General features: G+C 41.4%; 1 protein-coding gene across 1 annotated transcript; it reads right to left on the reverse strand.

The window, feature by feature from the left end:
- Positions 1–244: 244 nt before the first annotated feature.
- On the reverse strand, positions 245–24,442 carry wnt10a (wingless-type MMTV integration site family, member 10a). Its single transcript, XM_040027764.1, has 5 exons — positions 24,129–24,442; positions 23,915–23,984; positions 22,108–22,373; positions 16,977–17,350; positions 245–2,709 (listed from the first exon to the last, which is right to left on the reverse strand). The coding sequence occupies exons 2-5, from the start codon at positions 23,974–23,976 to the stop codon at positions 2,206–2,208; spliced, it is 1,206 nt and encodes a 401-aa protein (XP_039883698.1). The 5' UTR covers positions 23,977–23,984; positions 24,129–24,442; the 3' UTR covers positions 245–2,205.

Below are 24,442 nucleotides of genomic sequence, written 5' to 3' on the forward strand. Positions count from 1 at the left end.
TCCTTCCCGCTGTCGCCAAAGTGCTTGCTCATAGGGGGTCATATGATTGTTGGAGTTTTCTCTGTAGTATTGTAGGGTCTTGACCTTACAGTATAAAGAAAGATCTGATCATCAGGGGGATTATCGACTTTTCATGGAGCTGAAACTGAAGAAATAAAAATCCCTGACGCCTAACATACTGTAGCACTGAGTAAGCAAAGAATTCATCATCTTCAGCATGGTTCATGAAATAATAAACATTACATGTTTCTTTTCCCAAAATCCACTGTTTTCAGGTTCTTTATTATTCATCACATTAAAGCTTCTTTCATTATTATGGTCTGTCTTTATTGTCTTACAAATATTAAGTTATCCACAAAAATAAAATAACTTAGATAATAACCATATTAAAACATACAAATACACACATACATACATTTATGACATGAAAAAATGCATATTGCTGATATCTTCCCAGAGTTTTCCTGGACACAGTTAAGTATGTGCAAACTACTTATCAGGATCAAAATAAACTGTTACACTGGAAATATAATCCCAGATTTTTTTCTCTGCTTTCAACACAGAAATATATTTACTCAAAATAAATTACACTGTCTGATAAGGAGCCGTACTCATACAGGTTTCATGAAACCAAATATGATCTTATAAATGTGTACAGGCAGAAATCCATATCAATGTTCTTTTTTTCTTATATATAGTTAGAAGTTGACATCAGAATATCCCTGTAGTACACATCAAAGAAGTGTGAAGTAGGTGAGTGTAGATATATTACACAAAGCTTACAGTGTTGCACACATTACATTGCATCACAAAACAGGAAACATTTGATTGATGACAGTTTTGGATGTTTATAGTGTGAGGAACTGGAGCGTGTTTGTGCGCACTCAGTTTCCTGAGGCACTTTAAAAATTATTGATGGTATTCGGTGCAGCATTATTCATTTTTATTTACAGTGCTGTTCAGATCATGTTGACGATGAAAACCGTTCTCGGTCCTCTTACATTACGTACCACACACAACACGGACCACACATTTTGGATGACATAAATCTGGAGCTGTGCGACATTTTCAAGGATTTCTGAATACACGGGTACACGTTTGTGCCTCAAACGGTTTTCGAACAGGGACTATGAAATGAATCTTATAGTGTATAGACACGGTTCTTGGTCTGTCTGAAGCTTATTAGTGGAAACATTTACAGTATCTAGACAGCCACCATGAGAGAAAAGGAAGTGTTTTTTTGATACTTGGAGTCAGCGCCAGCAATCCGGGTTTCAGATCACACTTTTGATCTTTAGACTTCAGCCGCTCAAATTCATCGTTGCTGTTTCTAAAGAGGTCATTGTCGTGTTCTGCTCATGAAGGCAGCATTGCAATCAAATCAGTTCTACCTCTTTTTTTAACATTTTTAACATTATTATTAGTGTTGGCAGGGGTAGTAACACTGACTTTCAGTTGAGCCAGACAATCATTCAACGTATTCCATGTGCAACATGATAGCTGCTATAAATAAATATGGAAAATTCTGAACTGTCCTTAAACAAGGTATAAAATCCTTCAGTGCCCCAGATTTGTAAGTGCTTTGTCAAACTGTGTGCACTATGAGTCCTGACGTTTTGCCTCTACATGTAGCAGATAGGAGACAAGGTAAATAATAACCATGGCTGGATTTATGCTATGCTATAAGTGATGGTACTTGCAATTGAGGATCGAGGGACAACTTTTTGGTGTATGATCTGTTTCAGAAATATACTTGAGTTTAAGTTTTGTGCAGATCTTATGTTCCCCCTGCAAACTTTCTCTCTACTACTTACTTTAAACTTCCTCTTTGCTCACTTGACTCTCATGCAGCTCTGTGCCAGTCACAATGTATTGAATTTATTTCAGATTCGTATCTTTAAATTACTATGTTCCTCGACCTCGTGATGAAGGCAGTATACATCCAAGGTCTTTGAGTTGTGGCACCTTTTCACATATGCTGCATGTGCACATTCTTTACCAACATACACTTCTATCTTTCTGCTGGCTCAACTGCTTCCCACTCTGTTCTTGCACATCTTCTCTGCAAAGAAAAACTGCAGTCCACCGCAAAAAAGAACGGGGCACACAACTTATGGTCATGTCCCCATTTCAAAGTAATATTCTGGCTTAAAAAATGTCTCTTTCTCTCCGTTTTGTTTGTTTAGCCTTTTGGTGTGTGTTTCTTCATTTACAGACGCTGACCCACTCTGTTATCCGGCACTCTTCACAGACCACGTAGCAGCACCAGTGAAACTTGCAGTTGCAGCGTTCGCTTCGCGTCTGCTGCAGAATGTTGTGGCCCCTGCCGCAGCACAGACTCTCACAGTTGTCCATGCCCGGGCTGGTCTTGTTGCAGATCCGGCCCTGTGTGCCCGCTGAATCCGAGCCCAGGTCTCGCTCGCAAAAATCTGGTGACTTTTCAAAGTAGACTAGTTCGTTGATGCTGGGTCGCCGCCGATGGTGATGGTGATTGTGCTGATGATGGTGATGATGGTTGTTGTGATGGGAGTGGTCCAGCTGTCCAGTGTTCCGGTTGTGAGCCTTGATAAGCGTGGCGATGTGGAAGCGTTCTTTGAGGATTGAACCCACCACCCGGAACTCTGGAGTGACCTGCCAGCAGGTTTTCAGCTGGCAGCTCCCCGAGGTCCCATGGCACTTGCATTTCCTTCTCATGTGGTCGAGCACCACCTGGGAAAAACGCAGAGAAAAGGAGAGAGAGTAGGATGGAGTGAGGAAGGAAGCAGAGGCGAGGAAAAGAGCAGAGAGAAGAAAAAAAGAAGATTAACACCTGCCTCGATTGCTGGTTTTGTTTTAAGGTTAACATATACAGATGAAGGGTGTTGCTGTACTGACTTTATTTCACCATGCAAGCCACTGTCCTAGTAATGAAATGCTTGAAGAAACATTGGCTCCATACTGAAGAATCCAGGTGGTCTGACTCTCAGTATGTTGTTAAATATGCTGCTATCAAATAACACACATGGATGCAGGTATCACCCAAACAGATAGCGCTGTCATTATTCATCTTTTGGCATCAGGTAGAGACTCTGAGCATAACCCACATGTAGCTGCACATTAGGCATCAGAGCATAACACTATTTACATATTTTCACTTTAATAGTTTAAGGCTGTCCGATGGAACTGCACGGACATCAGCAGCTAGATCTGCTCATTGAGCAGGCCCTGATACAGTATACGAAAACACTTCACTACTACACTGCACACAATTTAATTCTTACATTAAGCCTCAAAGAATGTTTATGGAGTCTACAATCCAAATCTGCACACATAAACAAACAAAATATCCCGTTATAGCGAACGGTGCGGGATCTGCGTACACATATATCACTCATGACAAACCCTCGGTGCATCTCAGTGCGTGTGTGTGTGTGTGCACGTGAATGTTTATCAGTCATCACCAGCCCTAAACTTTAAGATCCAATTACCAACAGGAACACCAGGCCACCCAGAGTACTGACAGATGATACTGCTGCCACCCCTATCAACACACTGGCGCAGGCTGGACACTCGCACAATTAAAGACATGCTACACATGTGCTAGCAATAAGGGTGCTTATTCTCTCATACACATGAAAAAACAAGAACTTCACCCACACTTGTTCATTTTAGGTGGAATCAGACAAAAATCAATACATGGCTTCAGAAAAGGTGTTTGTGGCTATTTGTCTATATTCACATTTTTATGTATGTGGTAAAAAGCCTGAGCTGTTCCTCTGCTTTTGTGTTGTTAAGCTCTGTTTTTTGTGTTTGTAAATTTTATGGTAAAACTACCATCTAATCTTTTAAAGAGGAAAAATAGAAAGTACAGAAAAAACATGAGATAAACCTTTATTGAGCTTTTTAAGTCTTAAAATCTTGTTACCTACCAAAATTGGGCCAATTAGGATGGAAGCCAAAAATCAAATACCCAGTCGTCTGTTTTATGCAGAGGTAGCAGGACCAATTTGTAAATGTCGTAATGTTTTGAGGGTTTTTGTGTGAGTGTGCAGCACACTGTTTCATGCTGTGCTTTGTGGGTTTCCGACTTGAGCTAACATTGCCAAGTAAAGGCGTGAGTCATCTGTTCATGACAAACATGTGAAATGCACATGAAAAGAAAACCCTCGTGTTTGCCACCGAGGCAAAGTTCAAAGGTGACCAGTAATATTAAAAACATGAGTAACGGCACAAACACATCAGGATGTGATGCATCCGTTTAAAGCTGCAAAATCCTACATATAGTGTTTGAAAATACATGTTTATGTTTGGAGATATGTTTTTCTGCCATCACTCAAGCTTGCCAGTAATGAGCCTTTTAAGTGGAGAAAATTAAACGTTGGAGGCACCGATACTACACTTTAAAGCCATTTAGATGCTATATTATAACAATCGTGCAAAAGAATGCAAAATATTTTAACCTTGCCCATCACTCTATGTTCATAATGTGCTACAATAACAGAAAGTGACTTAGGAGTGTGCTTTTTGGATAAACATGGTTACACTGTCATTGGGAGTGTTGAAAGGAAAGTTTCAAGACGCTGTGATCAGTGGCGAGGAGACGCTGTACTAGACGCTGTACGGCTTTATGGTAAACAACACTATAATTGCTCAAGCGGCACTTGCACTGAGTTCACATTGTAACTTCTGGCTCAGTTTTTACATGAGGCCAGAGGCAACCCCAGAATCACAAACGTGCTGGCCTTAAACACACAGCAAAGTCTGTAATCATGAAACGCTCCAACCCACTTAAACCTTAAAGAGACAAACTGACCTAGGAGTCATAATTGCATCCACATTGCTACTGTTTGATGGTATATTCACAGCAGGACAGAGCTTTCAAAGAACAGTAAAACAACAAAACAACCAGCTTAAAGAGAAAGTTTCTTTCTCAATATGAGATATTGTTGCCGGAGAAGAACAGCAGCATCCCTAAAAACATCTTTCATGTTTATCAGAGTGGAGAAATTCACATAAAAGAAAATATTTTCTTGAGATGCTCAGTGCATATGGAGATTAGCGTGCTGTGCATAATCAGTCAGTTGCACAGCACGACTGGCTTCCATATCTAAATTTCAAAGTGCAACAAAGCAAATCCACACAGAGAGCTGCAGAAGTGAAATCAGCACAGCACGCTCCTCCTCGGGAGAAGGCTGATGATACGAACGCTCAAAGAGTCAGAAGAGTGAGCAACTCTGCAGAAATGGGCCACAGATTTCTAGGCTTCTGTGAATGAATTCTGATGCATCACTAAAGACAGCATCAAGGTTTGCTTTTCACATCCATGAGCAGCATGCATTCGACCCATCGCTGCACGGTCACAATCATACCCTAACTTTTAGAACTAAGGGGCATCTTGCAAAGGTTTCGTATCAGCCATGTACCCGTGATTTCCTCGATGGCACCTGTTGCCAAACTTTCATTTTGATCTCAACAGTCGCCGGGTCACAGTCACGGTTGAGATGACTGTTAAACATAAATAAAACAGAACTGAACAGATATGTGAAGACCGAGGCTGGCACATGGACAGTTCCTGTAACGACAACACTGAGCATCTCTAAGACAACATTTTGAACCTTGCTCTCACGCTGGTTAAAAGGCAAGTAGGTGTTTCAAGTCTTCCACTCACTTTTTTCCAAACTACAAATACTCTGATCGATAACTCAGACCGATGCAGCAATATTAACTTTGCAGTTTTTGTTTTGCTTTTGGTTTCTGATGTAAAGTGAGAAAGCAGCCAAACAGATTTGCAAGACATTTCGATACTTGGTGTCCAAATTTTTGCTGCATTTCTGCTGCATCTTGCAACATTTGGCTAGATTCACAGGGAAGCGTCTTTCTTTCCATTTAAATTTTAACACATCTGTCAAAGCAGCATCAAAGGAATAATGTCTGAGTTCTTGTTCAGGGTGTATTTATTCTTTAAACACGAGGCATGGTGCACACCCTGTCGTCTGACTGGGTAAAGTTTGAAAAAAAACCTCAACAAAAGAAAATAACTGCTGGTGAAAAGTGATTGATGTGTGTGGGAGATGTAAGATATTCTTCTGACGTGCAGATGAAAGGCACGTACGAGGTAACATGAAATCAGTGTGACGCTGGTTCATCTGATCATCAGAGGAGCACTGGTAAAGGACATTTTATGCAAGTAGAAATAAAGACGAGGGCACCCGAGTGAGTTATTTTACCCAGATGAATGACATTACCTTTAATTAACCATCTATTAATTGCTGTGGCTTCACTGAGCGCTAACTCCTCTTTTTCACGGAGGATGAATTGACAGATGACGAACAGAAAAAGAAGTCAACAACATTCACTTGTTGACTTCATCTATTTATAGAAGAAGCTGGTCTAAAATGAGGTTTTGTGTTGGTAACCGTTCTAACATAACGAGCTCCCCCTGTCCCTCTTCATTTATCAACATATTAAGTGTACTTTTCCAGATCTAGATGGCTCCAAGAATGAGGCTGTTTTGATTAATGACCAGATGAAAGGTTGTTATTTTTTCCTTTTGGTTTCTTACAGTTGCTCCTACTCATCTGTCCCTTGGGGCAATTACACTGCGCAACAAAGGAGACACAGACAAGTAACACAGAAAAATGTAAGAATATATATCAGTATATTTAGTTAGATGATGGGCGCTACATTTTCATTTGAAAAGGCCAAACTTTTGTTGGCACCACTCTGGCAGTCTGATAGTTTGGAAACAATAATGCACACGCTTGTGTTCACTGCCCGAGTCGGTCTTACCGGTTACCGTTTGTCCTTCCCTGGTTTGTCACGCTAATCACTTAACCCTTCTCTGAAAGAAAACAAAGTTACCGGCATTGGCTAACAGCTGTTTATTTAACATGAATACCAAATATGTTGCTGACCTTGTTGCTTCTGCACGCAGCTCTACACTACCTGTGCAGGAAACATGCACAGCAGACATAGATGGTCATGTGCAGTAATATTGTGTTTTCACTGTGTACCGAGATTACATTTGAAATGTTGATTAAATTTTTTTTTTAATGTGTCATTGTAGATGTAAAAATCTTTGATCCTGAAAATGAACCCCGAGGGCATTTAGGGCCCGTGGAGGAAGGAATGTGAGGTAAATTCAGAGGTGAAGGGTGGAGAGAGGAAAAGAGGCTGACAGGAGGAGATGAGCCAAAGGATTAGATACATTGTTTGATACACAAAGGCTGTTTGAGAGAGAAGTGTGCGTGGGTGTTATCACAAATCGCCTGCCTATCAGCCGTATAGATTAGATTGTGGTCAGCAGCATCAAACCTGTCAGCAGGGAGTATCTTGGCAACGAGAGATGGACATACACACAGCTTGAGTGACACTTACTTCTGTTAGTGTGCTCAGGTACTGCAGCCAGAGTTTGGGAAGAATAAAAAAGGACAATGTGTTAAACAAATAAAACAGCTGCCGGCTTTTAGAGAAAACAAGAAATCTTCATTTGCGGCTCACTGCGTTCTTTGGTCTTAAATCCTTGTAACGCATTTGATGAAGAATAGTTATCTGCATTAAACATTATCCTTTCAAAGCACTGGAGTAAGAATTTATTAATAAATGCCATTTTATGACTAATGCTTTGGTTTACCCAGCACATACACAACAGACTTCTTCAAAGTGGACCACAGTTAGGGACAAACATCTGGCAGGTTTTAATTGGCTAGAGAGACAGGCATCTATAAAATAACCCCAGACAGAGATCAAATACAGCATGTTGGTGGCAGACCAGGACCGTAGGCTACATAACACAGTAGACTGGGGGAAAGTACAAGCAGACTACTGTGCAACGAGCACGGGTGGATGAAGTAAAGTAGAGATCAAAGAGCGCCTGAGTATAGGTCAGAGTGCATTAATTAATAGAACGAGTATTTTAGGCACTTTATGCGTTTAACTGGAAAACAAAAAAAGGGCACTAACAGGCAGTGATGGCTGCCATTCATATACATGCATATGGTGTGGGAGTGGGGGGGAGATGGGGGTTTCTCTTCTAGCTATCACAGGGAGACGGTAGGGTCCACCGTGGACAACTTACCAGTCTGTTACTATTAATATTGTTAGTATTTTTACACATTTGCTTATTTAATGACTCGTGTTGTGTTACAAAAAAAAGAAGTACGTCATGTGTCAAGTGAATTTTTACCTGTGTGCTTAACAAACCTCTGTATGTAATTGGAGGGTTTTTGTTTTTTTTCATAGAGCACATAATGAGGCACTTTTCCATTTCTTGTGTGCACTTGCCCTTGGCAGCTCTCTCATAACACACGCTGTGATCCAGGATCGCAGTATGCTAAAGGTAAAAGTATTACCACACTCCTTTTAGCCTAATGTTACAGCAGGATTGTCATCCTTAGTCAATACTGACTCATCTGTAATAAAACAATTGGTGAACAGCTCAGGGAAAGTCCTGCAGCTCGACACAAAGTAACATTGTCTTAGTTTGTCTGTGAGTATAAGTTCCGTCTTTTTTTATCAGTCTTCATCTACTTTAAAAAACAATTTCTGCAATATTCTAATAACACAACTCGGTCATAAAAACGATATTCCCTGTTTCTTCGGGTGCTTTGAATTTAATCGGTGGCCGATCCTCGTGTCATCACCACCGACTGTATTTGGGAAAATCCTAATCTAACGTCTGCGTGTCCCACCGTCGACCCAGTTAAGTGGATAAACAGCAGACTAGTCTGCATGCTGCCTTGTGTTTGTCAGTTCAAAGAAAACCTACTAAAGGACTTTTAAAGCCAAGCAGCAAGCCGGAGCGATATCAAAGCACACAAACAAATCCCACAGCAACACATTAAACCCAGACATCACTTTAAACAAATCAAACGCCTCGCTTCAAAAGAACAGTTAAGCGTATGCAGACAAACACACACGCAACCACGCAGACGCAGTGACATGCTTTTCCTGAGCAAACGCGCTCCATATCTGCGCTCCACAGACCGCGTGTGAATTTGCAGCTGTATGTACAGCGTTTACTCTCTGTTAGCTGCAGACGCTGTCCACAGCTACTTATTTAGAGACTCTAATAAAATGTTATTACCAGCATAAGCACTTCCACCTGTTGAACTATGGAGCGTTTGCCTCCTTGTGCACTTTTGTGTGTATCTGTGTGTACGCATGCTTATGCATACATGCCACAGAGTGTGTGTTAGGTCAGACTGTACTGTCAGGACTCAGGAATGCCCCGCCTTCCTCTGATGATATGGCGTCTGAGGATTGCAGGGCTAATCTTTCTATTTTTGATCACACACACACACACACACACACACACACATGTGTGGTTTCAGAGTCCATTAACACAACTGGCTTCCAAAGAACAGATCATCATCGCTCCAGGGTTATATTAGCCGTGAAGAGATGTAAGAGTCCCACTTTAGCTGGTTGGGATGATTCTCCAAGGGTTGCTGCTCAGATTCATAATGACTTAATTATGACTTTGATAAATCTTACAGGAGCTTCGGTGCCCCGCTGAAGGAGCGTCATGCCTTGAAATTCACAAAGTAAGTCTTCAATTGCCCGGAAACATCAACACTACAAAATAATACTGAATACTAATTACATGCAGTTTTCTTTGCCAGAGTGTTACTTAACAATACAATGCACTTCTCTGTGTCCTCCTACTCTTGGGCTAACAGTGTGGGTAGATGCCAAAACTCCCCATCTCTTCAGTATATTGCACCATCTTTGCTAAGCCATTTCCAATTTTTGAGCAATCCCATTAGATCTTAAGGATTTGACTTAAGTCCCTCTTACAAACACACCTATTTATCCCGTCATAACCTGACATGCTCGCAAATACGGGTGATGAAGGGTACCTGCAATTTTATTCTTACTTCAAAGCCAAAACTGCAGTGTTGCACCCCGTCACGTAGCGCTGCACTTGCTGCAAGCTCACCTGCGTCCATGAAATACCAGAGACACAAGTGCTATCATGAACACAACTTTATTATGATTTAGTCATGGCAAGCGTTCAAATGTTTACCAATGTTTAAGTGCCAGTTGCCAGTTGCACATGCTCGAAAAGGGGTTGAAGAGGAGTTGAAACGTATAGTTTACTCCCGGCAAAGCAACACACCATCTCGTCTTACTCCCCTGAAGTCAGGCCCTGATGGTAAATTGTAATTATGAAGAAGATGTTTGCCAGTAACTCAGCAGACTGTTACACAGCCAGCATTGTCACCACCTGCCTAATGAACAGGCAGGATTCAACAGCACCTCGAAATGGCTCTAAGCTCTGCAACACGAACACAAGAACGTGTGCCAAGCATTTGTTTTGAGGTGTGCTGTTTAAATGATTGATAAGAACGCTGTGAGTCTGCCAAGAAATGTACTTTGGGATGATGAGTTTCCATGTCATAAACTCTTAAAACATGTCGCCGGCCTTTTAAAAGCGCTCTTATAACGGCTGAACGGGAGTTTGTTTGTTTAACTGGAGAAAGCCAGAGGAACAAACAAAGGGAGGGACTGTGCTTGAGGGGCTGGAGAGGCTGGTTCTGTAATAATTGTTATATAGTATTTATTTATTTAAATCTCTTATTTTAATTAAATTGAAGCTTGTGCGCATACGTAAAGTGTACTGTGATATTTCTGCAGCAAGGCCTGTTGCAAAGAGGTTGGAGGAGGCAGCGCAGGAGAGGGGGAAGAGGGGAGGGAAGGAAGGGCGAATCTCTTTCTACTTTCCGCCCTGGTGTTTGAAGTCTAAAATCTTTTGCAGGGTTTTAAACATCTGTTTCCAAACTGCCAGCAGCCACTAATTAGGGCTAAAAACAAGACGGGACGTCGTGAGAACCTTGGGGTGGGCATGAGGCGACATGCACACCCCGCTAAAAACCACCGCATTCCTCTGCTAACAGACTGCTGCTCTGAAAGAGGGGAGTCGGGCAGGGGGTGGAAGGAGGTGAAGTGGTGATGGCGGGTAGGTGGGAGCAAAAGACACGCAGAGAAGGGTGGCCATTATTTTGAGGAGGCCCCACCTGTCAGTACTTTCTGTTTGATTCTAGGAGCTGTGTGTGTGTGTTGCGAGGGTTTTATTGCACCTATCAGTATTTCACAGTACCACCTCTGTGATGACTCATAAATTTGTCCTCTGTTACTCCCTGTCTTTTTCCTAACCTTACCCTCTGCTCCACCTCCTCTCTTGGTTTCCCTTTCTCTTTGATCTTTGCCTTTTTTCCAGCACAGGACGGCCTCTGTGTCTCATACTCACTTAAGCAGTTATTGCAACCCAACAAGTTGGCGAGACCCTTTGAGAAGCCCCTGTAGCTGGGGTGGGTTTGATATTTGAAGACTAGTTTTAAGAATATTTACCATAAAAGTATCCACTGAGCAAGTTTTGCAATCTCAAAATCCTCCCACTCCAGTCCAACTAATAGTTTTTGTTTTCAGTTTTGGATAACCAGATGTACCAGATTAGCCAACAGTAAAAGATTTTTACTCCAACGAGGTCATGTGACAAAAAGGAAACCAATAAACAGAATTTCAAAATACCCTCCTTTAAACACTAAACTGTAAAGGAAATTAAAGTGTATGTTGCCAGTTATAGGTTGTTTTTCTTTGAGCTGTTGTTGCTGTTCTCACCTGCAAGATGAAAGTGTGGCTGATAAACTCGTTTTTAACCTTTTTGTTTGTTTCTTTAAAAAAAACAAATTAAGGTTACGCCAAATGTATAATAAAGAAGCGCTGTATATAAGGCTAATGAAGTCACTGGTATCTGTGTCAGTCATCACGTCAGTCAAAGGAGATTATCTAGAGTCAACAGTTGGTGACAATGATATCCGATCTATCGTCAGGTGTCATTGTAAAAAAATGATAAAGTTGATTTGCACCAACAAACAAAGGAAAAAGGAAATAACGTGTAATCACTTCAATATCTTTTACTAAAAAACTATTTATTTTTCAAAACAGTTACACAATGGCTTAATGTTTTCACTTGTCCTACCTGAAATTAAATCTTTATTATTGAAACGGTTATCTATTATTATGTTTCCTAGCAACAAATGGTGGAAACAAGTTATGCAAAGCTAGCAAATGGAAAATGCATGTATGGGACGTTCGCTAGTTACTGAATTATCTCTGCTACTTAGCTAACAGCCTGTGTAACAAATATATTGTTTATTTGTCAAACTTTCATGTTTTAGATTTTAAAAAATCCTAATATTAGTCACAGATCACCCAAATAAATACAAAATGCACTTTTTAAATGATGATTTCCTTTATTAATGCAAAAGTATGAAAAAGTAACTGCGCCGCTTGTTAAATCATGAATTAACTGTGATTAACCACATTTTTAGAACGCTAAGTTCAATTTAAGTGCCACACCCAGACCCGATTACTGCCAGACCTGCTGAATCAAGAAATCATTTAAACCACTAGAACCTGTCTGACAAAGTAAAGTAGGCTCAAAGTTACAGAGCCATTTGTAAAGCTGTGGGACTGCAGTGAACCACGGTGAGAGCCATCACCCACACATGGAGAAAACTTGGAAGAGTGGTGAACCTTCACAGGAGTGACCGGCCTGCCAAATATACTCCAAGAGCACAGCGACGACTCATCCAGTGCATCACAAAGAGCCCAGAACAACATCTAAAAAACTGCAGGCCTCACTTGGCTCAGTTAAGGTCAAAGGTCACGATTAAACAATAAGAAAGGCATCCATGGGAGAGTTTCAGATGTTTAAATCAAATATCAGAAAAGTGATTTAAGTGATTGTTGCTGGTGCCGGATGAGCTGGTCTAAAGATTTCAGAATCCGGTGATCTACTGGGATGTTCCCACAAAACCATGACAACGAGTTACAGAGAACGTCTCAAAAAGACTAAATATTCAGTGAGGAGCAGTTTTTCTGTGTCACAATGCCTTGTTGATGCCAGCGGTCAGAGACAAATGCTCAGTCTGCTTTGAGCTGATAGCAGATAAATAACTGCTTGCTACAATTAAGAAGAGCAGCAGACGTCCACACGGATGCTACTCATGTCAGCTAAGAACAGGCTACAATTTGCACGGCCTCACCAAAAATGATACCAGAAGGCGAGAAAAACATTAACTACTCTGAGAGCCTTGATTTTTGCTGTGAGATTTACATGGTAGGCTCAAAATCTGGTGTAAAAAACATGATCCACATGGCGCGTAACTTCTTGTCACGCTTTGGGCGCCTTCCTGCCACATGAGCATAGTTTAAATTCCAAACCTACCTGAGTGTTGTTGCTGACCACGCCCATCCCAATATGACCATCTTCTGATGGCTACTTCAAGCCAGAAAACGCAACACGTCACAAAGATTCAATCGTATCAAACTGCTTCACTGTACTCAAAGTCACCAGATCCCAGTCCAACAGGGATAATTACATTTAGGATGTGGTGAAAAGAAGAGTCCCATCATGGATGTGCAGCACAAAAATCTGATGCTGTCTTCTTAATATCAACCAAAATCTCGGGGAAAGGTTTCCAGCACCTTGTTCCATCTGTGCCTCGAAGAATTCAGGCAGATCTGAAGGCAAAAGAGGGCCTGACTCAGCACTAACACGTTGCCAGTGAGTTTACTGTATGTGCTATAAATGCAACTTTTTAAAGCCCATTAGTTTGCTCTCGTTAGCACATAGAAGAACTCCAAACCACAGCTCACAGGAACAGATTTCCCTGAATGAATAAATGAATACACAGCAAATGATTGACAGAAAAGAAAGACAACCTGGAACGTGCTGCAATAACACGGCGCACGATTCAGTTTTCTACCTCAAAATAATTAAAAGCAACATGCACGCAATGAAACGTGCACAAAAGAAAAATGAATCACTGTTTCATTACTCATTTCACTTCAGCCCCCGCTTCTGTTTACTCACATTTCCACCGTACTGACTGGAGGTTATGTCACCTTATCACTCTTTCTACTACAGGGAGGCCAGCTGTTGTTGAGTTCGGCTTACGCACTCCACATTTGTGTTTTGTCTGCATAATCAAGGAAACCAGAAGTAAACTGATGAAAAGATACAGGCCCAAATTACTCTGGAGGAAATGGGGAACAATGAGCAATTTACGCCCGCTTCTCGTCTCTGCTGCCCTCGCAGTACTGGACGTTGCCGCTGCTTATCACGGTCATTTACATCTTTCTATTCCATCGTTTGAAACCCAATCAAAATTTTCAAAGTTTTGAAAATACAGGTGCTTTTCATTTAGTGTATTGTGCTGTGTCCTAAATACCCCAAATACCCCGAACCCTGTACTGTAAACCACACAATCAGTGACGTGCTGTGTTTTGGATGATTGCTGCTTTGGATGACATCCTGACTGATCTGACGCTAATTAAAATGACCAGCAGGATATGAGGCCCATTTTAACAAAGCAGTTCATCTGGGCTGACAGCTCGCCCTCGACCGGCGAAGACGACCGGCTTGATGGTGAAGTTGTTTTTTCTCTGAAGAGACGATTCTTCAGTCAAGTTGTCCTACTGAACCGTTTAGACACTGTGTTTCAAGTAATGTGCTAATAATTAGGACAAATATGTCAAAACCATTCAAGCTCGTGCTACTTTTACCCTTAATAACAAAATAACACAGTTATTTTCATCACTTTCACAACACGCCATAAATTTAAGTTTCAGTTAAGCTTACACTAAACCTTACAAATGTGTGTTAGGCATAAAGTAGAATTCATAAAGTGCGCTTCAAAAGTTGCTTCTGAATTCTAACATCAAACACTGAGAGTCACTTTTTGTTAGACAAGCTTAGTGTGGGACAAACCCAATAAACTTTAAAAGTATTTGTCTTGATGCGCACTCAGTTATCCAGATAAGTAAATCCCAAAAGGTTGATTCTGTTCATCTGGATGTTTTCGGTGGGAGAAACGATTCGTCGCTCATCCAAGTGACCATAAAAGGTCAGTTAGTCCCATAGCATGACTAGGGCTGCCACGATTAGTCGACTAGTCACGATTACGTCGACGACTGATTTAATAGTCGACGCGTCGTTTGAAGCTTTGTAAGATCACAAAAGACACAGGAATAAGTAGCAGGATTTAAAGGTGTAATAACGGACTGAAACAGAAGATGGCAGCACTGCATGTACAAGGATGCCAGCTGCCGTTAAACCCCGAAGAAGAAGCTGTGTCCCAGAATTCATAGCGCGGCCCAGCTCAGTTTCCAACAATGGCGGCAGCTAGTTAGTTTTAATATTACTCTTATTATTCTTTCTGGGTCACAAAATAAACGTTTAACATATTTTCAGGCGAGAATGTAGCTGTGTAAACCTCAAATATCTGCTCAGTTTATCAAGACACCGCATATTTTCAAAAGCGCTCCGACGTTTTCGGAGACGTCTGTTACCCACTAGCTCGATAGCTAGCCGGGGGCTAGACTCACTAGAGCCGTGAGAACACCGGACTCCCGGCAAATCGTTTTCAAACCCACCGCCGTCTTTCGCTACTCAGGTTAAACATGATATATAAGTCACTTAGATAACTTCAAAATGTTGTTTGGCTTTTTTCAGTGTTTTGTTCCTGAGTAAATCGGTTTGGATGAGATTAAAGTTATAGTTTTTACACAGCTGAATAAACCTCAAGCAGACAGCTGATTATCAGAAGTGTGAGATGCTCGAGAATTTACTCCGGTGTCCTGTTATATTTTAGATAGCAAGGAGTTTATTAAACTTCACCGAAACAATCTGCAAATTTCATTAAAATTTAATAAACTATCATCTTGTCTTTATTTTTAGTTAGCACAGACCTTAAACACTTAAAGCTGTAAGCTAATGATAGTTATATAAGAGCAGATGCTGCTGGTGCAATAAGCTGTAGTTTTACGTCCAATGGATGATGATCTGATTACTCGACTAATCGCAAAAATAATCGGTGACTAGTCGACTATCAAAATAATCGTTTGTGGCAGCCCTAAACATGACTATTGAGACCACTGTCATTCCCAACGCGTAACATACCGAGGGTTTGTCATGTCCTGAGGCATCCCATAGGAACACGAAAGGTAACCTTCCGCGTCCCTATGATACGATTGTGAATGGAATCCAATAGAGTGACGCTCCCGGCGGTAACACACGTTCCAGCCGTGTATTCCAACCATGACCTTATCCCTAACCACAATCTTAATCATATTAGCTACTGTTTTCCAAAGTGATTAATGCTGAGAAAGTAAAACAAATGTACATGTGTAGATTCATTCATGTTTCCGAAAGCGTAACATCCCAACAATTTGCCACATGGCGTCGCATGTTAGATTTTGGGATGAGAACATGTTGGACTATTTGCATATTAATAACTGCTCAACTCCTCACAGCTCATTGTTCCTTCAGTGGTGCTGGTTTCAGTGATTGTGCAAATGTCCTGTTTATAAGAGTGAAACCTGCAGTCAGCTGAGACTGAAGAAGTCACCTGATGATGATGATGATGATGAAACTTTTCTCCCACTGAAAACGTCCCGATGAACAGAATCAACCTTCTGAGATTTAAAAGTAGTTTTTATGAGATTCTACTGGTTCTACTGCTTAGTTGAGCATCATCCATGCTTTCGAGTTGACGTCCCCTGTGACCATACAATCTAATATAACTATGTTAAAGCTTGATAACTGTTTACTTTTACTCTTATTGCTTATTTTACCAGTTCTCTAAATCTTTAGACGTTATTGAGGAAGGACTCAATTGCAACGACCACATGAAGCTAAACCTCACATAAGTAGTAGTAGTAGCAGTATGAAACACTTCTGAAACACAACCCCTGACCCTCTAAAACGTTCATAACAGCTGACAACACTGTCATTTTTGATAAACTGATACAGGACAGAAGCGGCTGTGTAGTATCTACGATCGGCCCTTTGAGCTTTTTTTTTTTTTCATTTGTTCTGTCGTAAATTGTGTGTCTGATGTTAAAATCTTTTAATGTAGTACAACAAAATAGCAGCAGTTATGCAAACGTGGGGAAAAAAGACCCACAAACACACACTTTTCACTCACCTGTCTCCCAACTTTATTATTATGCAGCCTCATACGAGCGTGGATGTCTTTGTAGGTCTCACGGGCATCCAGGAAATCCCGTGAGAACTTCTCTCCGAATTCCACGTCAGGGCTGCAGCCGCCCCACTCCCACGAGTCTTGGGGCCCTGGCAGGTCAGCCGGGAAGTGCTCCATAACACCGTGCACCATACCCTTCCCTCGCTGGATGGCCTCGACTTGCAAGCGGTGGAGTTTGATACGGAAAGCCTCCTCGTCCCCTCGTCGCTTCTCGTCACAGCCACATGCTTTCAGTTTGCCCATGGAGCAGGCGTTGGCCACCGCGTGCACCACTCCCGCTGCTGCAATGGCATACGCGAAGGCACTCTCTCGAAAACCTGCAGGTAGAGGGGCAGCATAGTCATGTTGTTTTAAGCTAATGTGAAAGTAAAAGGTAATAAGAAGTGTCAGAACCAGGAAACACTTTGGAAGTGGAAAGATGTTTTCATTTAAAATGCCAGATGGACTGTATGCTCTCAAATGGTGCTCAGTGTTTTACTGCTGTGTGTGAAGTAACATAAGAATCATCAGTTCTTACAAAGATTAACCGGAGGACCGTGTCAGTGGCTATAGAGGCAAGTGTTTCACTTTGAGACAGAGTTGACAAACTTTGAGAATTTCTAATAACTCTTAAGCAGAATACATCATCATATATGTGGAACCAAAGTGAAATGAGAAAACTGCTGGCTAAAAGAGCGATAGAGAAGTGAAATGTGCAGTGACTGATCATTTATATGACTAAGATACCAATTCAAAGCTTTACTTGTTGTACATTTTTGATTTTTATAAATACCCCACAGTTGTATTTCAGTTACAGTGTTACACGACATTTACATGCTCAAAGTTTCCTCATTTCGAGAGTGAGAGCACATTTACATTTTGCTTTCTTTATTTTATGCATCATAAATAACACGCAGAACTTTTTCTTTTTCACATGCACACACGCACAGGCCGAGACTCAGAGCAGAGGAAACATCTGGGACAATAACAATTCAGTGTTCCAAACTTCGCAGGCTCCACCATCAGAGGACCCACCGGGTACTCGCACACTGTGACTAAATAGAGCTGTGACTCCTTCCTGTGACAACCTCCGCGACCACACACACACACACACACACACACACACACACACACACACACACACACACACACACACACACACACGTACTCCATCCGTGGATCTTTCACCCAGCTGTAGCTAAAATCTTGCTCTTGTTAAGGATAGCTTGACTCCATGGATTAGCTCCACAGAAGATTACAGATCTTTTACCTCCAGGTCCGTGAGGTCATTCCAACAACTTCTCTCACCTACAAACTCGAGGCGACTGGGCCAAGCTCCCTGTCAGTGCTTCATACTGCTCCCTTATTGGATTATTTTTAGCCATTGTTCTCAACCATGGTTAGACGACTTTTTCAGTTATTGTCTTTATTATTCTTTGTAACCGGGTTCTTTTTAAAATGTGCAATATAAGTAAAATTGACTTATTAACTGTTAACCCGGCTGTTACTAGTCTTTGACTTTGGGCTGATTGCTGGCTGTACTTCGATCTTTGCTTTTGTCGTTTCCTCTATTTGGATGACAACTCGCCACCAAATGAGCTGTACATGTGTTTAACTTAGAGAGGCTCATTATGCCGTACCGCAGCTTTCACCTTGTAATCATTTTAAATTGACTCAAAAGGAACTAATCCATGTAAAGGAGGCAGATGAATGACTGTGTGCGTGCAATATCCACGTATGACATTAGAGTTAAATGCATCCCTTTTTTTCTTCGTGACGTAACTCGCATGCAGCACATGTAAGAGTGTATCTGACGACGACTGACCTGTAAATCATAAGACTGCTGTTATAGCAGCCTCTCCTTACACTTACACACACACGTGCACTGGACGTACGCTAAAAAAAAGAGAAAGAAATCCATATCTAATTGTGGAATCCGTGAATACCGAAGGATAAAGTGTGACAGAATCATTTGCACTCCTGCCCTCTATAGTGTTTATTGTTAGATCTCAGCTTACTGCCTGTCAAGGTACCCTCAGGTTGTATAAAAGCAGCCCCACCGGCTACGGTTATAATGGAAACTTGTAAAGAAAACATGAAAAGAAACCACTTAGGGGTTTATAGCACTGAGCTCGAAGGGGAAATGATTCAGGCTGCTTGTTGGAGTCAAATAAAAAAAGCTTTTAACTGGATCTGCCCCTTTAAGCAGGGTTTGAAGTTACTTCCTTATTAATAAATTTGAAAATAAAACCCTGATTAATTTGTTTTAGTGAGATATGGTGTAAGAGTTTACACTTTTGTTGCTGTATGCATAGAAATATTTGCCTTTGCACAATAAATGCTGTTCTCATGATAGTCAGAGGGAGTCCAGTAACAATGTTTCTAAAACTTAAAAGGACGTTTTCAGGATATTGTCATATTCTGAATGATGACTGTGCTTCCAACTACAGTAGATGTTCACATGGCTCTTCTAACTGAAATAACGTCTCCACCGGTGGTAACATCCTCCTCAATAGCTCAGTGAGCTGAGGCTGGCTGAGAAGCTGATAGTCATCATCCTTACAAGCTGCCAACTGGAGGCAGTAAAAACAAGCTATAAACACCTTGTGAGCAAACTGCTGATATTGGGCAATCCTCATTTTTCACATGGCCGATATCCTTTAATCTCTGTTTTCACTCTGCTTTGACTCTTAAGAGGAAATGGATGCGATCTACTGATATCATACAGTAATACATAATAGCTTCCTTAATATTTAACATGTAAATAGGAGCAATTATACTTTTGAATACACCCCAGAAATAAATGCACACACTCCAAAATTGTACCGTCTATAAATAATTTGACTCACTGACTCACAATCAGAGCCCCCAACCTTCCTCCACCCCCACCCAACCACCTTGACCCACACTGAGCAGGAGAGGAGCGCACCATGGCACTTAAGCACATCCTCATACTTAGAAAGCCCGTTTTAGCTCTTGACCTGCTCCGAGCTGGGCACTGCAACGCGAGCACCCGGAAGACCGGGAACAAATCAATCTAACAAATAATTCACCGGCTGTGGCACGCCCGGCTGAACTGATGGCAGAGGAAGTGGCAAAATGAATTAAAGATTCAAAGGAAACTGTCACTTTGTGTTACAGAAACCGACTAAACAGGTTTGTGCTTTTGCCTCGGAGAGTTGGGAAAGTGCTGAGAGCAAATTCACAAGCACTTGCACTGGCAAGGGAAGAAAAAGCATTAGGAGTAGCCCAGCCAGGGAACACAGAGACATGGCGACAGAGAACGAGATGGCAAAAGAAATGCAGAAAGGCACAGAAAGAGAGGGAACAATTCTCCTATTTCTGTCCGTCTCCGTCCTGCTGGGCCCTCCCTTTAGCCTAGTTTTTAATGCGGGCTAAATGGGAATGAACATAGACCCGTAAAAGTTATCGAGAAACCATCAGCAGAGAGGATTCGAGCACCATCCGATGCAGTGACACCAGAATAAATATTAAAATGTAGAGCACCTGATAATCGATTCAAAAACCTGTTTAGAATGTCACATGTAGGATTTGAGAAAGCCCTGCAAGCGTAGCCGAGTAAGCGAGTTTTCCAGTTGGAAGTACTTTCTTCAATTCTGAGCTTTTAACACCACAGATAAACTTGTTGCTGCACTACATGATGTGGGAAGAAAATACCAGTTTGGTACACACGAGCCTCGTGTGAGAGCGTATTTGAGTTTTTTCAGGAGGAGCTGCACTGAATACATGCACTCACCTTTTGTATAATCCACCTCTGAAAACGTCCCTTATTCAAAGCATTCATGCTTACAGTAACTGCACGCAATGATGGCTGCAGCGTGTCAACTTGTATCCATTTTTTAGCTTGCGTGGAGAGGATCGTATCAACATGTAACAGATGAATCACACGATTTAAAGAGCTTGTTTATGTCAGTGGTTTGGAGTTTCTGCACCCGAGGCAAACCAGGGATGCCAGACAACGAGCAACTGCCTCTGCTAATAATGACAAACAGCTTTTCAATGAGTCAGTTAGGAGTGAAAGCAAGACCAGAGGTGAGAAAGTATTTACTGTAGCTAAAATTATTATATATTTTGTGTTATTTCATGGCAGTGGTAGGATATAGTCCTCAGTGAGGGTTACAAACCAGGGTTTTTCTTGCAGAGATGGTAGGAATTATTTTATGATAGGTAAGGTCATCATTAGTGTCTCAGAGAAACGCTCTTTGGGAAATTTTTAAAAAGCCAGTTTTTCACGCTTGTCTTGAAAGACTTTCACTAAAAACTCACAAAGCTAAGCCAAAGCAATACACGTGAGCATCTCAACCAATTTTCTGCAACTCCTAAGATGAAAGTAAAATCGAAAGCCAGCTAAACTCAAGACTCAAACTACCAACCGCACTGTGTGTTGCATCTATCCAGGTGCTCAGGCTACTAAGAAATTGATGCCTTTTCCAGTCAATAACCTGCGATGACACCATCTGAAGGCTTCCCAACTCTAAAGCTCCTCTTTCATCCTTTGTGGCTGACTTGCAAAGCTCCAAGCCCTACAAAGCGTCAAGGAAAAATGATATGCATGAGGCTTGGTAATCTGAAGGTGACTAACTGCTTTTGAAGTTGCCTGCTCTTTTGAATGGGTTATTGAGAAGCTTCAGCGAGGTGGTTAGAAAGCAGATACCAGTCTGCTAGGAACGAGAGATAACTAGAGATAACCTGTTCATTTGGAGGACTTGTTTCCGAGTTAACATTGATGAATTATAACTACGTGGAAAATAATCTCTTTTTATAATCTTGTTTGAGGAAATATATTAACTTTTGTTTGGGAGCTTTTGTATCTCTGTGGCAGCTAATCTTTCTAAACCCATCCTTTCAAGGTACTTCATTGAAGTGCAGTTGAGGAGGAAACCACAGTCTGACTCAAGAGCAAACTTATACCTGGTAACCTGTGGTGACATTTCACCTTCATAGTTCACTAAAAGAAGCTTTTAAACTCATTCACCCGCTTTAGACAATACTGTGTGGTAAATTTTGTGTAATTCATATATTGGGACTTTTAAAAGTTTATTTTTTTAAGTAAAAAAATTGGGTTAAAACTGACCTCTTTTGAAGACTATGCTGTCGTAGGGTATTTTGTTTCTAGTCTCCAGGCTGGAGCAGTTCCAGCGGTGCCCTCTGAACTGGTGCTGGCACTCATGGATGGCAATCTGGATTCCCTGGATTGCTGAAGCCGTCACGTCTGGGTTACGCATGCACACCTCCAGCTGGCGCCTTGTCAAACCTGGCAGTGTCAGACACACCGTGTTGGCATTCAGGATTGGGTCGATGTTGGGGAGCTTCAGGCCCAAGATTTCATTGGAGTCTACCCTGCACGGAGCAAGTATAGATCAGGTTACTGACAAGATAGATGTGCAAGTCAAATCTTCTGTCTTTTCTGTGTACTGATGTTAGTCTCCGAAGGTTCGTTATAGCGAGACTCGTAAGTTTTCTTTTAATGTTCCTCTGGTGTCACCTCGACACCCACTTTCCATTGCACCCTGCCATGACTTGTTGGTCCCTGGTTTAACCGATTCCTGTAAAACCCCCAAAATACACAAATGTGTGTGCTATGTGGTAGCGCTGATAAAAACATCTCCAGATGCTGGTGGTTTCGGAGGGGAACTGTACTCTTTAATCTGTTAGTATGTTCTACTTTTCAGATTGATTCACTTTATGATTGTGCATCTGTTTTGCCATTGGTTTAAATAAAAGTAATATTTAAAAAAAATGATTAAGCCTTTAAAGTCTTTAAAAATATGCATACTTAACTCAGGATGTTTTTATTGCAGCACAATGAATTAAGGCAAAAATAAAAACCTACGTACCTGCCACATAAAATAACCAGAGGAAATACTTTAGCACATAAATTGTTATTAGCAGTAAGGTGTGTCTCTGCACTCAACTGTCTCAGCTTCTGTTTCAGGTTAATCGTGTGAACAGCAATAATTCAGCTGACAGCCTCTAAAGCGCGTTTGTGCTCCACAGACGAACAGTAACAGCAGCAATAAGAAAAACACACGATGCGCTCCTGATGACTGAAAGCTGTCCTGCTTTCTTTTCATGATCTTTACAGGCAAAACACAGGTTTGTGTGTGCCGCACATGCAGCCAGCCAACAAACAGCCACGCGCACTCCCAGATGCACACGCAAATACAGGTGTGGGGAAGAGATAGCATTTACACACACACTCTGCTTATAGTCTCGTAAACACGTGGGACCTGCGAGAGTGTCTTCTGCAAAACTTCTCCACGAAGCAAAGAGAAGAAAAAGTCGTCAGTGTTGGAACATACACACACACACACACACACACACACACACACACAGTGTGCCGCTTATCTAAGCAAAGTAGCTTTGGAGCGATTAAAAAAACAATCAATCAATCAATAAAACAACTTGCCACTGCATGTTATTCATTTGCATGTTACACTTTCAGTGTGGGATTGCTTTTTGTGGCTTTGCAATTCCAGTTTGACTTCTGTTGGTACCTGTTGTGTTTCCGGCTCTGAGAGTAAAGAGCAGCACAAGTTCAAAAGCTGCCTTTCCAAATTTTACAGCTGGAACCAGCATGTGGGCAAAAGTGTTCAAGATAATAAAGAATAAATAGAAATAAAAAAGAAAGCACACAACTGTTTACACTTCATTATATTTATATTTTAGGCGCAGACAACCTGTCAGTGAAACGTTTAGCTGAATGAATGAAATACACATTTTACGTCGATAAATAAATCTGACATCTCACAACATCCAGTTAACAGATTTTTAAGTTCAAATAAGGAGGCTCGATGAAAGATGTTCTTTAATTGCGTTAAAACAGCAGCTTGACTTAAAGTTTTAGTAGAATTACTGCATTCCGTATTAATTTCACTCACCTTTTATCCAAGAGACAGATAGCCACCAGGACGCATGTCATTCTCAGGACCGAGTTTTCCATGTTTGTGTCTTGCAATAAAAAATGTTCACAAAAAGTTGTCAAAATTAAGAGTTTGGTTTAAACTAATTCCAGTATTTCGCCACAAAGTTTAAAAACGGGGTAAAAGGCTCCGGCTGAAGAATTGAACTCTGGACTTGACAGCTCCGACTAACCTGAATCCAGATGCGCCAGCCAGCGGCGGGAGACTCATTCAAGAAAAGTTTCATCAACCTCCCAACTTAATGAATGAAGCGGGGGGTTGTTACAAGTCTGAGGAAAAGTCCGTGTTTAGCCTCTCAAACGCATCCGTTCTCATGCCGGTATCTCCGCCGACAAGGCTCTGGTGTAACATCCGAGACAGACGACTGAACCTATATAGGCGCTCCAAGTGAAGTCTGCTGGAGTAGCGCACAGATAGTCCTCTAAACTGCTGCACTTAGCGCTTCGCCAGCCCACTTTTTTTGCGTCACTCAGGGAGTAGGAGAGC

This window comes from Simochromis diagramma, unplaced genomic scaffold, assembly GCF_900408965.1.
Source record: "Simochromis diagramma unplaced genomic scaffold, fSimDia1.1 OVJJ01000343.1, whole genome shotgun sequence".
Lineage (NCBI taxonomy): Eukaryota > Metazoa > Chordata > Actinopteri > Cichliformes > Cichlidae > Simochromis > Simochromis diagramma.

Coding starts and splice junctions, on each gene's coding strand:
- wnt10a (XM_040027764.1), bottom strand. CDS start 23,976: ATGGAAAACTCGGTCCTGAGAATGACATGCGTCCTGGTGGCTATCTGT. Junction 22,374..23,914: donor ATCTGTCTCTTGGATAAAAG/GTGAGTGAAATT, acceptor TGCTCCGTGCAG/GGTAGACTCCAATGAAATCT. Junction 17,351..22,107: donor CAGCATAGTCTTCAAAAGAG/GTCAGTTTTAAC, acceptor CTCTACCTGCAG/GTTTTCGAGAGAGTGCCTTC.